At 55.3% G+C, this 11,170-nt stretch overlaps 2 protein-coding genes across 2 annotated transcripts in view; one reads left to right on the plus strand and one right to left on the minus strand.

Moving 5' to 3' along the window:
* On the plus strand, positions 1-1,757 carry ENHO (energy homeostasis associated). The gene is made up of 2 exons (XM_005859515.2): positions 1-21; positions 932-1,757. The coding sequence occupies exon 2, from the start codon at positions 1,105-1,107 to the stop codon at positions 1,333-1,335; it is 231 nt and encodes a 76-aa protein (XP_005859577.1). The 5' UTR covers positions 1-21; positions 932-1,104; the 3' UTR covers positions 1,336-1,757.
* A 51-nt stretch (positions 1,758-1,808) lies between these two features.
* Positions 1,809-11,170, minus strand: part of DNAI1 (dynein, axonemal, intermediate chain 1) — a 57,993-nt gene continuing 48,631 nt past the window's right edge. The window contains exons 14-20 of the mRNA XM_005859516.2: positions 10,024-10,113; positions 9,794-9,881; positions 9,084-9,163; positions 7,802-7,950; positions 7,581-7,680; positions 5,105-5,290; positions 1,809-2,106 (exon numbers count right to left, since the gene is read on the minus strand). Of these exons, the coding sequence (XP_005859578.1) occupies positions 2,008-2,106; positions 5,105-5,290; positions 7,581-7,680; positions 7,802-7,950; positions 9,084-9,163; positions 9,794-9,881; positions 10,024-10,113 (792 nt within the window). The 3' untranslated portion in view covers positions 1,809-2,007. The remainder of the gene's footprint in view (positions 2,107-5,104; positions 5,291-7,580; positions 7,681-7,801; positions 7,951-9,083; positions 9,164-9,793; positions 9,882-10,023; positions 10,114-11,170) is intronic.

The following is an 11,170-nucleotide window of genomic DNA, read 5'->3' on the forward strand; positions in this document are numbered from 1 at the left end:
CGGGCACCGGGCTCCGCTCAGGTAAGGGGGCCCCTCTCCCACGGCCGCGGGGGCCCAGACCGGAGACACAGAGACGGAGATCGAAAGACAGACCCTCGCAGAGCACGGAGACCCGGCCGGGGGAGACAGACACACAGACACAAAAGAGACGCACAGAACCACAGAGACAGACCCTGCAGAGAAAGGACGAGAGACACGTCTGCAGGGACAGAGGGACAGGAGACCCACACACACAGAGACAGGGAGAAAGACACACAGAGTCTGGTGCAGAGATACACAGAGAGACAGCCTGGAGAGAACCGAGACATGCAACAGACACTCACAGATGAGCACACACCGACACACACACATAGAGGTGGGTCTGCAGAGGCCGAGACACACAGACACACGCACCTGACCTCAGAGACAGCCCCACACAGAGGTCACACCTCGGTGCACAGCCCTGGATGCACAGACCCACACACGCCTGCCAGGGCCTCCACCAAGTTCCCTCTGTGCGAGCCGGCGCCTCCGCAGGTCTCCTGGGCGGGCTGGCTGGCTGGGGTCCGAGAGTGGGGAGGTGGCTAGGCCCCACTGAAGCTGGTCACCATCCCCATCCTCCCAGGCCTGGGCTACCTGGGCACACCCACTCACCGAGTGCTTGAGAGGGCCGGACGCTGGGTGGGCAGGGCCGGAACATGCCCACCTGTTCTAAGGAGAATGATACAGGCTGCCTGCTCCAGCTGCCCCGCTGCGGCTACACCCCCCTCCAGGTGCCCAGAGCCAGGCCTGAGCATGGGGTATCGGCTCTGTGGAGTACTGGGGCCTACTGGGACCCAGTCCCCTGCCAGGGAGCCGGAGGGAGATGTGGGAGGGGGCTCTTTTGTCTCCTCTCTCAGGCATCACCCTGTCCCTTCTCACCACCCTTTCCTTTACTCTGCACCCCCCACAGGCTCGGGACTGTAGGTGGACATCTCTACTGCCCAGGAATCACTGAGAGTGTGGACAGGACAGCCTCCCCAGAAGACCGGCTCTACCAGAGTCCCACCTCGGCATGGGCCTTGCCATTGAGTCAACCCCGCTTCTGGCTCCGCTGTCTGTGCTGGTCTGAGGGTGCTGCCCATCATGGGGGCAGCCATATCCCAGGGCGCCCTCATCGCCATCGTCTGCAACGGCCTGGTAGGCTTCTTGCTACTGCTCCTCTGGGTCATTCTCTGCTGGGCCTGCCACTCCCGCTCTGCCGACATCGACTCGCTCTCTGAATCCAGTCCCAACTCCAGCCCTGGTCCCTGCCCTGAGAAGGCACCCCCGCCCCAGAAACCCAGCCATGAAGGCAGCTACCTACTGCAGCCCTGAAGGCCCCTGGCCTAGCCTGGAGTCTGGGACCTAAGTCCACCTCACCCAGAGCCTGGAATCAGGATCCCAGGATCCAGCCAGCCTGGGGTCCAGAACTCAGAGTCCAGCCTGTCCGGAGCTGGACCTAGCAACCCAGAGTCTAGCCAGCCTGGCTCTAAGAGGGGCTCCGGTGGCCGTGGGTAAACAGGCCCAGGGTGGGGGTTCATGAGTTGGTGCTAAGGCCTGGGCCATCTGGACTCTGCTCCATCTCAAGGGCCAGGGGCTGGGTCCACTCTCTCCTTAGGCCTAGCGCCTCTAGGCCCTCTCGGTTGGGAAAGCAAACTGGAATCCTTGGCAATAATGGGAGGGTGTCCAGGCTGGGCCCCTCCTCTGGTCCTCCCACTGTTTGCTGGATAATAAACGGAACCATGGTTTTACCCTGAGATTTTCTCCTCTTCCTGAGGGCCCTGCTGTAGCAAAATTGAAGGTGGGGGTGGGTTTCCAGACAGCTTTATTTGTGCAAAGTAGGAGTGGATAATGGTGATTGAGGGCCAAGTCATGGGATGAGGTGCTGGGACCAGGGCTGAAGTGGGGACCTGGTCCGGGGTGGGGTCACATATTAGGTGCTAAGGCTGGACTTGGTACCGGGGTCAGGGGCTACAAGCACTGGGTTCAAGAAATAGGACAGGGACCTCAGGTTTTGGGTTTCACTTCCCTCACCAGGTTCAGCAATTTGTCCAATTTTGCGATCTCCACAGCTGGACCCTTCTGCACTTCCTGCCCTTTCTTTTCCTGGAGAGAAGGGAAGTACATGGGGAGGAACGGTGAGGGATGGGCCACTTCTCTCTGGGTCCCAGCAGTGCCTCTGCCCAGCCCGCCCCAGCTGTGCCTTGCCCCTCCCCTGTCCAGTCAGATTCCAGATCCTGCCTTCCCCACCCCTACCTGATCCTTCCCCAACTCAAGATAGGTGACACAATGGCCGGCTGAGGCTTGCAAGAAGCATCCAGATCTGGCTCTGAAGCTCACATGGACATAGGGTCTCAATGTTGGGGGCAGTAGGGGAGGGTGTCCACCACTGGCCCTCAGAGGAACAAGCCTTTAAGCCAGGGGGAGCTGAAAACCTGGGAAGAGGTAGAGCTTCTGACTCTTGGGACCACCCTTCCCATAGGAAGGTCCCTGACTGAGTTCTGACCAGGAGCTAAGAGGTGTGTGTTTTTGAGGGAGAGGGGTGTGAGGAAACCACAGGCGCCCTTCACCTAGTACTCTAAGCCAATACTTTAGGTCAGGTTGGGAATGGGGTGCTATTTGGAGCCAGGCCTGCTGTGTCAGACATACCCAGGGTGGGGGGGAAGGTGTCAGGAGACCCAGGAGGGCAGTTGGGATATGCCATATGAATCTAGATGTCCTTCAGCTGCAACTGTTCCCCAGAGAAGCAGATCCTGGGTTTATGACCCCTCACCCCTCTTACAGAGCACTCTAATGCTTTCGCTGGTACGCTGAGCCCCGAGAAAAGAGTGGGACACTGGGGTGTGTGTCACTCACAGGCCTCGAGAGGTCCTTGGCAGACCAGCACCAGTCCTGTCCTCCTTTCTGTCCAGAAAGTGGGGTGTGGGCTAGGCTGGGCTGCCATCTCCTGCCTTCCCTCTGCTCCAAGCCCCTGCCCTCTCTGCCACCTGTGCTCGCTGGCACCTGCCCCGGCCTTGCCTGCTGAGAGCCCGCCTGGATCTGGCCTGGGCTGTGAGGTGGGAGAGAGTGCAAGGCCAGCAGCCCCCTTCCTGGCCCCATCCTGGCTGCTGACACCATTTGGAGCTCTGATTGCCTCCTGGTGTGACCCCTGCACCTGCTCCCAAGCCTGTCTCCTCTCCCCTGGCGGGCCACTGCCTTTGGTACGACCCAGTTTACCTCTGTACTCTCAAGGCAGAGGACAAAGATGTCTTTCTCTCTCCTTCCCACACTCCCAAATTAAGTTCATGTTCTCTTCTTGGCCTCATCCCATCCCCTGGGAGGTAGGGGACCTGGCTTTAGTTCCAGCTTTGTCATTAACCCCCTATGTGACTTGGGCAAGTCCCTTGCCTTTCTAAACTTCAATTTCCCACCTATATGTACAGTAGTTAGAGCAAGATGGTCCTTCACCTTTGACCGGCTTCCCATGGGAAGCTGCCTGGGCCAGGAGTGGGGCCTGTGTGGCCAGTCCTGCTTGGGAAGGGCAGGGGGCTGCAGCCCCAGAGGAGGGTCCGGAGCGATGATGACCAGGACACTTCTGTCTGCACCAATCACTTGGCTGCTGATAGGATGGCCGTTTCACAGGAACCTCCAGTCCACCCAAGTATCAGCTCTCAGTTGGCACATACTCAGGTCCTCTAACCCCAAGGTGCCCATGATCTCAGGGCACCAGATACACAGAGCCCAGCTCTCCCAGGCATGCCGCCCTTGCTCTGAGAGGAGTTGGATCTGACTGGGAGATCCTGGCCTCTCTGGGTCCGAGTGGGCCGAGCAGGTCCCACCCAGATCTACCACCCTCATCCCATGAGGGCTGTCCCCCACCCCAAGAGATGACCATCATCTCTCTCACAGGCTGTCCAGTTCTGCCAGCTCAAGCCTGGGTCTCTCTCCTCCCTAAATTAAGAGCAGATTTTATCTGTTCCACTAATTGTGCTGCCTCCTTCCCCCTCCTTGAGGCCAACTAGCTTGGGCTCAGCAGAGAACATGGCCACACCCGACCACCCCACCCCCAGCCCCAGCCCACCACAGCCTCTGGGCCACAGCTGCAGGCGCTTAGCAGCCTTCTGAGTATTTATAGCCAAGTCCAGCCCCTCCCCCAGCTGGCTACAATTACAGGCCTGGCCAAACTTCCAGCCCTTGCCTCCCTGGCCTTGGAAGGGAAGAGAACAGGCCAGCACCAGAGGGATGGGGCAGTGGCCTCTGCCTTGGTAGGGGTGCAGAGGGGCCGGTGTCAGTTGTTAAACATGACAGGCCCCTGCCCTTGCCTCAGACTGCAGTAAACGCCTCACACTGCAACTACAAAGTATAGTCATCAGGGCAACTTGGCCCAGCCCTGGCTCACCTCTGATCCTGGCCCAGAAAACACGTTCCATTTCCTCTCTTAGCAACCGAGTGGGCAGGACTGAACTCTGGGCTCCCGAGCTTTGGTTTTTAAGTTGGGCCCTTGGGCTCTGGATTCTAAGCCCGGGTTCCTCAGTCTGAATCTGGACTTTTGAGATCTACCGTTGACTTTGAGATCAGGGCTCTGGGCAACGTGGCTTGTGTTTGGGGCCCTTGGGCTCTGAGGAGGGTCTCCAGGTCATTAGACATCTCGGATAAGAACCAGCGCTCAAAAGGAGGACTGTCTGGCTGCTGACCTAGTTATCCTCCTCATGGCTCATTTCCTTCTTCCCTGTGTGGTCCCACAGTTCCCAGCACAGGGACCGCTGGAGCTGAAGCCTGTGTAAGCCCAGCCAGTGACTAAGCCCCAAGCACCCTGCCCGGGTGACCTGGTCTACACCAGATAAGCCAATGGTGCCCATGTGCTTCCTCCAGGCTTCAGACCCATATGGTCACCTACTCACTGGATATGCACCGGGGGGGGGGGGGGGGGGGGGGTTCAGCATGTCCAGTCATTGTCTCCCCACAAACCCGTTTCTCCTATGCTCCTCATTTGGGCTCTGGCATCACCCTTACCCTGGGTCCCTCAAGCCACAAACCTGGGGTCACCCCCTGGCTCCTCCCATTTCTCCCATCCCCCATTGCCCTGAGACTATTTCCTTTGGTAGCCCAGACTTCCCAAGCATACCTTTGGCATCTTGCGCAGGTTGGGTGAGAGTTTGAGGCAGGTGACGTGCCCACGGTCATCGCCCACAATGATGATGGGGTGGACGGGATTGAACTGCACGTGGGTGATCTTGTTCTTCTTTTTGGCCACCACGGGCTGATTGCAGATGGCCTCGTACTTGTTGATGGATAAGTCAAACACGTGGGTCTGTGGAGAGGTGGGTGTCAGCACACTTGGGGCTACTGGGGCTTCAGGGGCTAATGGGCCTGTGTGGCCAATCCTGCCTGGGGAGGGCAGGGAGCTGCAGCCCCAGAGGAGGGTCAGGAGCGATGACCTGTGTGGCCAATCCTGCTTGGGGAGGGCAGGGTTCCACCCCTGGCCTTTCTGGGGAAACAGGATAGAAGCCTAGCACACTGGAGCTAGAAGCTGTAGAGAGGGGATTTGTGTCTCTATTGATGTTTTTTCCTGTGGTTGAGGAAGTGGAAATAAAAAGTTTAGGAGAAAATGTAAGTCTATGCAGAATTAACAGTAACAGCAGCTACCATTTATTGAACACTTACTATGTACTAGACTCTGGGTAAGCATGGTGCATGGTTTGTATTATCTAATAATCCTCACAGCCACTCTGTAAGGTAGATTCTGATATCTCCATTTTATAAATGAGTGGACAGAGGCTCTTAAGGCTAACTTGCTAGTAAGTAGCAGAGTCAGGGTTCATACCAGTTAATATATGTAGGTATTCAGATAGTGCTTGTCAGGTAAGTGCTCAACAAATGTTTGCTCTTGTTTTTTCCAGGCCCTATGTCCAAACCATTAGCAACTTTTGCCTGGACAGCTGTGGCAGTGTCCTGACTGGACTCCCTGCTTGCACTCTTGCCCTCCTACTACAATCCCCTCCTCCCTGCAGCTGCCAGGCTTACCTTTAAAAACAATCTAAAATCCTCCAATAGTCTCCCTTGGCACCATACATAACATCCAGATTCCTTACTCGAGATTCTCCACGCTCATCTCATACTCTTTCCCCTCTGTTCACGAGACCCCAGCCGCACTTGCCTGCCTGTTCCTTAAACCCCTCAAACTCATTCTCACCTCAGGGCACTTGCACTAGCTCTTCCCACGTGTGGAAAACGCTGCTCCTCCCTTCCTGCATCTGCATGTGGCTGGCGCTTTCTTGTTATTCACCTCTCAGCTTGAATATCACCTCTCCGAAGAAGCTTTCCCCGACCACTCTATTTAAGAGACCACCCAGTCCTCTTCTTTTACATCACTCTCTTTCAAAAACGTAACAGCTTTATTGAGATAGAACTCACCCATTTAAAGTACAGAATTCTTGGTTTTTAGTATATTCAGTTGTGCAACCATCACCACAACCAATTTTAGAACGTATTCATCACCCCAGAAGGAACCCTTGTGCCCATTAGCAGTCATTCCCCATTTTCTCCCATCACCACCCCCAGCCCTAGGCAACCACAAATCTACTTCCTGTCTCTATAGATTTGCCTATTTAGACAAATATAAATAAAATCATATAATGTGTGGTCTTTTGTGACTGGATTCTTACATTAAGCATATTTTCAAGGTTCACCCAATGTTGTAGCCTGTCTTGTTATTGCTGAATAATCATCCTTTTGGATATACATTTTGTTTATCCAGTCATCCATTGATGGACATCTGGGTTCTTTCCACCTTTTGACCATTAGGAATAATGCCGCTATGAACATTTGCATGCACATCATCCTCTTTTAATTTCTGCCTAGCACTTTAGGCTATGGGAATTTGTTGTTGCTTTTTGTCTCTTCCCTTCCTTAGAATATACGCTCCCTGAGAGCAGGGGCCTGATTCACCAGGCCCTGGCCTGGAGTGGGACGACAGAGTTGACCCTTGGTAAACATCTGTTCAGCAAATAGATGACCGACAGACTTTAACAGGATGCCTTAATCACTGTATTCTTTCCTTGGGTAGGTGCCTCTCAGTTTATATCAAAGTCCACAAGGAGAATGGGTTTGCATCTCAGAATTTTCTTACAAAATATTTTTTGCTGAGCTCTTACCAGTTCTCAGTGTTGAACTTCCATCTCCCCTTCTCAGACTCAACTTGCACACTTTCAGGGATGGGGACTTACCACCTTTTAGACACTATTTTAATCACAGGTCAACTCTGACTCACAAGTGTTTCCTTACGTCAAGCTGGTACTTGCCATCTGTAGCTCCCACCCAGGGGCCCCAGAGAAGATAACTGCTCCTCATGGCATCGCAGTCCCCAGAGTGCTCTCGCCTTCAGGACGATCAGACTCGTTTTCTGCTCGAGGCCTCGGGGGATGAAGTTTCCCTTCTGACAGGGCCCTGGGTAGCCTGGCCCCTGAGAATACACAGACAGTCCTTCCATCCCGTCTTCCCCGACCTGGGCTGGGCACAGGGTGTGCTCCGGGAGGAAGACCACAGGATACTTCATCCGATCTCCAGGAGCGGCTCAGCAAGGTCGGAAAGAAGACACTCACCTTCCCATTGGTGCTGACTGCTGCAAACACAGTAGAAGAGTATGGTGCCCAGGCCACATCACCCACGGCTGAATTTAGGTCATAGATGAACATTGGGGTCCTGCAGTGGTGGAGGGGTGGAAAGTCCATGACACAGAAGGTTCCCGGTGCCAGAACCCATAGGCCCCAGCCAGCCCAGGGTGGCGCCTGAGGATGGGCAGGGCCAGGGGCAGGCCCCTCACTTGACGGTGTGGTCCCAGATCTTCACTGTCCAGTCGGAGCTGCAGGATATGAAGACCTTGCTGTGGTATGGGTTCCAGGACACAGCATCCACTGCCATGTTGTGGGCATCATAGGTATCCAGGAATTGGCTGGAGTAGGACTTAGAGCACTGGGGGTTGAGTAAGGGGTCAGGGGTCAGGTATGAAGGAGAGGTCGGCAGCCACACTTCCTTAGGGTCCCTGAAACTCCTCTCCTGTCCTTATCCCACATCACTGTCATAGAGAAGCTGGGGCTAAGCCCTAGCTGCTCTTCTCACCCACAACACATCCCAGAGAAAGAAGGGGCTTAGCGGCCTGGGGGTTGGGGGCTGCCCAGCGGATTCCAGGCCAGGTGGAAAAAGGCCTTTTTCTCTGAGCCAAGGCAGAGTAGGTCTGGGGGTCCTGTGTCCAGGCCAAGGCCTGTGGACAGACAGAGCCCTGGGTTCATCCGCAGCCCACAGACAGAATCCTTGCAACAATGACAAACCTCCCACCTTGCCCAGATAAGAGCAGGTGCAGAGACAGGAACAAATCCCGATTTCGTGATTTCCCATTCCGTTTCTTGCCCTGACCAGCAAATCCCTAGACCCTCCCTCCTGGACTTTGTGACTGACTAGTCTCATTCCCTCCTGGGCCACCGCTGGGAGGGGTGGAGAGGGGGTGGGGACCTCTTTTGCATTCAGACCAACTCTGGCTGGGCCTCAGGGGCTCCCGGGAGGCTGCCTGTAATTAACATTCTGGTCTCTAAGCCTAAGAAAAGCTTGCAGTAGAGCTATTTCTGGATGGATGGAGAGGTTCAAAGGATGTTCACCTACTAACACAGACCTTGTGGAAACTGGCCATGAAGTTTCATCCTGCCGACTGGGACGCACCCGATATTCAGAGATAAATTTTCTTGTTACTTGGCCTTCAAAGCTCAGCTCAAGTTCAGATCTACGCCAGGAAATCTTCCCAGAATGTTCTAACTCCCACTCCCACCTCTACCCCGCCAGGAAGGGCGGGCGGGCCCTGAGGGAGAGACGCTGAGCTGGGCCAAAGTCACCCTCTAGGACCTGGAGTCTAGGTTCTTCCTCCCCTTTCCTGCAGCTAGTCCTTCCTGCCACCCAATCAGCTTAAGAAATACATTCTCTTCCCCCAAGAAGCCTCTAGAACTGATGAGCACTAAGATCTGTCAGAACAGGGTCTGTTGAGAATGCTAAGCTCCTGGAGTATTCAGGTTTAAGCCACCCTGTAAGGAGCTGGCACAGGGGCCAGAATGCCTCACCTTGTAGATTTTTCCCTCCTCTGTGCCCACTAGGAACATGTAGTCGATCTCTCTGTGGAAGTCAAAAGCGGTGCCACAGCCTTGGGAGAAGAGGAGCAACTTTAGCCGGGTCCTGGGCAGGAGGCTCCCAGCACCTCCCTCCCACAGCAGGCTCCCAGGACAGCCTGAGCCAGCCCCTGTGAGGCTGTGGCCAGCAAGGCAAACGGAAACCGGCCCTCTGGCCTGCTGCTGGTCCCAGGCAGTTGGGACTCTGCAAACGGCCAGGGCTTCTGCAGACAGGAATGGGGCCTGGGTAAACAAGGCAGGGATTGAGTTTAACAGGGTCAGGGTCAGGGTAAACAGGGACAGGGTCTGCAAACAAGGACGTTGTCTGTGCAAACAGGGATGTAGTCTGCATAAACAGGGTGGGGATTGAGTAAACAGAGACAGAATCTGGGAAAACAGGGGCCTGATCTGCATAAACAGGGTTGGATCTGCATAACAGCACCTGATCTGCATAAACAGGAACAGGGGCTGCAAGCAGGGATGGGACCTGCATGAACAGGGACGGTCTGCAAACAGCCCAGGCCAGGCTTTCCCGTTACCTCCAGTCCTAGCTCCAGCACAAGTGGAGGAGGGAGTACTCAGTACTGGGGAGGGCCCCCATCACTGACCGGCATGGGCCTGAGTGCTGTGGCCAGGCCTGGATGTGAGTGAGCTGAGGCGCCTACCCACTGTGAATAGCTGTAGCCCCTCTGGACCTTCCAGGGTGCTGCCTTCCACCTTCAGCTTGATGACATCTGTGTGAACCAGCTCACTCTGCAGTCACAGAGCAGATGGGGAGGGCACATGGACAGGAATGGATTAGCAGGGTTGGGGGGGTATCTCTTTTCCAATCAGCTCCCCCCCCCCGCCCGACTCCCCATCCACCCCTGCGTTACCCCTTCTGGGAAACAGGCACCTTCACGAGCGTCCAAGACACAATCCTGCCATCAGATGACACAGAGAAGAAGTTAAGGTTGTTGTCCATGTCGTCCTTCTGCCACTTGACCTGAAACATCCAAACTGTGAGCCCTGGGACTCCGAGTGAGTGTTGTGTTAGGCCTGTGAGCTGAGCAGGGCTCCCTCAAGAACCTAACTGAGCTTCAGAAGCAAGTTCTGGAAGCCCATTTCCCAGCACCCCACGATTGGCCCACCCTCCCTCCTACCCATCCCTGTCTCTCTTATCCCTCTTGCCCTGACTATCCTGGGGCAACAGTGCCAAGTCAGGGCACTGGCTTGTCGGTGGAGGTGCCCGATTCCTTCCTGGGTTGGTTCAACCTCCTCCCGTAGACAGGGCCTGGAAAGGACAGGGCCCACCACCAGTTTCTTCATTTATGAAACAGGAACCGTAACCGCACAGGTTTGTTGTAAGGAAACGTGAGATAATAAATGTGAAGCCCTTAGGTCAGAACATGGCATATATTACGTGTTCAACAAATGTTAGCTGATGTCCTCATTATCATTATCATCCTAGGAATTGGGGTGCAAATGTTCTGCAGCTGGCTTTCCCTGTGTGCCCCCTCCCCGATCTCCTCTTCCAGGCTCAGCCTTTCTCAGTCTTTCCTCTCTTCTCACCTTCACTTCACCACTAGCTCCTGCTCCCAGCATCTTTCTCTCAAAGCTCAATTTGAGCTGCATTTCTCCATCTGCAAATTGGGGTTAATAATCCTGCCCCACCCATCTTCTCAGGGCCAGAAGCAAACATATGGGAAAGTGTTTTGGAGACAGAGCTGTTGTCTTATGAAGATGACACGCTTGAGGCTCAAGTTTCTGTTGCCAGATGTGGAGGCTGGGCTAAGCCATGTCCCAGAGGACTGGGGAGGGGCCGGGTGCCTGGAGCTTTCCATCCTCCTGCTCCCTCCAGACCTCCCATGCGGGGACCATGGTCCCTTCCCTTGTCTCAAGCAGAGGCCCAGTGAGGGAGGGCAGGAACCCAGTGCCACGCTTGTAACCACAGCTGTCACCATGACTGCAGAGGGGCACTGACAGGGGAGAAGGAAGGGACTGCGCCTCCACAGCCACTACCCGGGCCTGGCTGATCAGAGCTGCAGAAGGGCAGCCCTCTT

The sequence above is a fragment of the Myotis brandtii genome, unplaced genomic scaffold (assembly GCF_000412655.1).
Source record: "Myotis brandtii unplaced genomic scaffold, ASM41265v1 scaffold1270, whole genome shotgun sequence".
NCBI classification, from domain to species: Eukaryota; Metazoa; Chordata; class Mammalia; order Chiroptera; family Vespertilionidae; genus Myotis; species Myotis brandtii.

What these genes read in the sequence shown, in the direction of transcription:
- ENHO (XM_005859515.2), top strand. Translation starts at nt 1,105, where the DNA reads ATGGGGGCAGCCATATCCCAGGGCGCCCTCATCGCCATCGTCTGCAAC.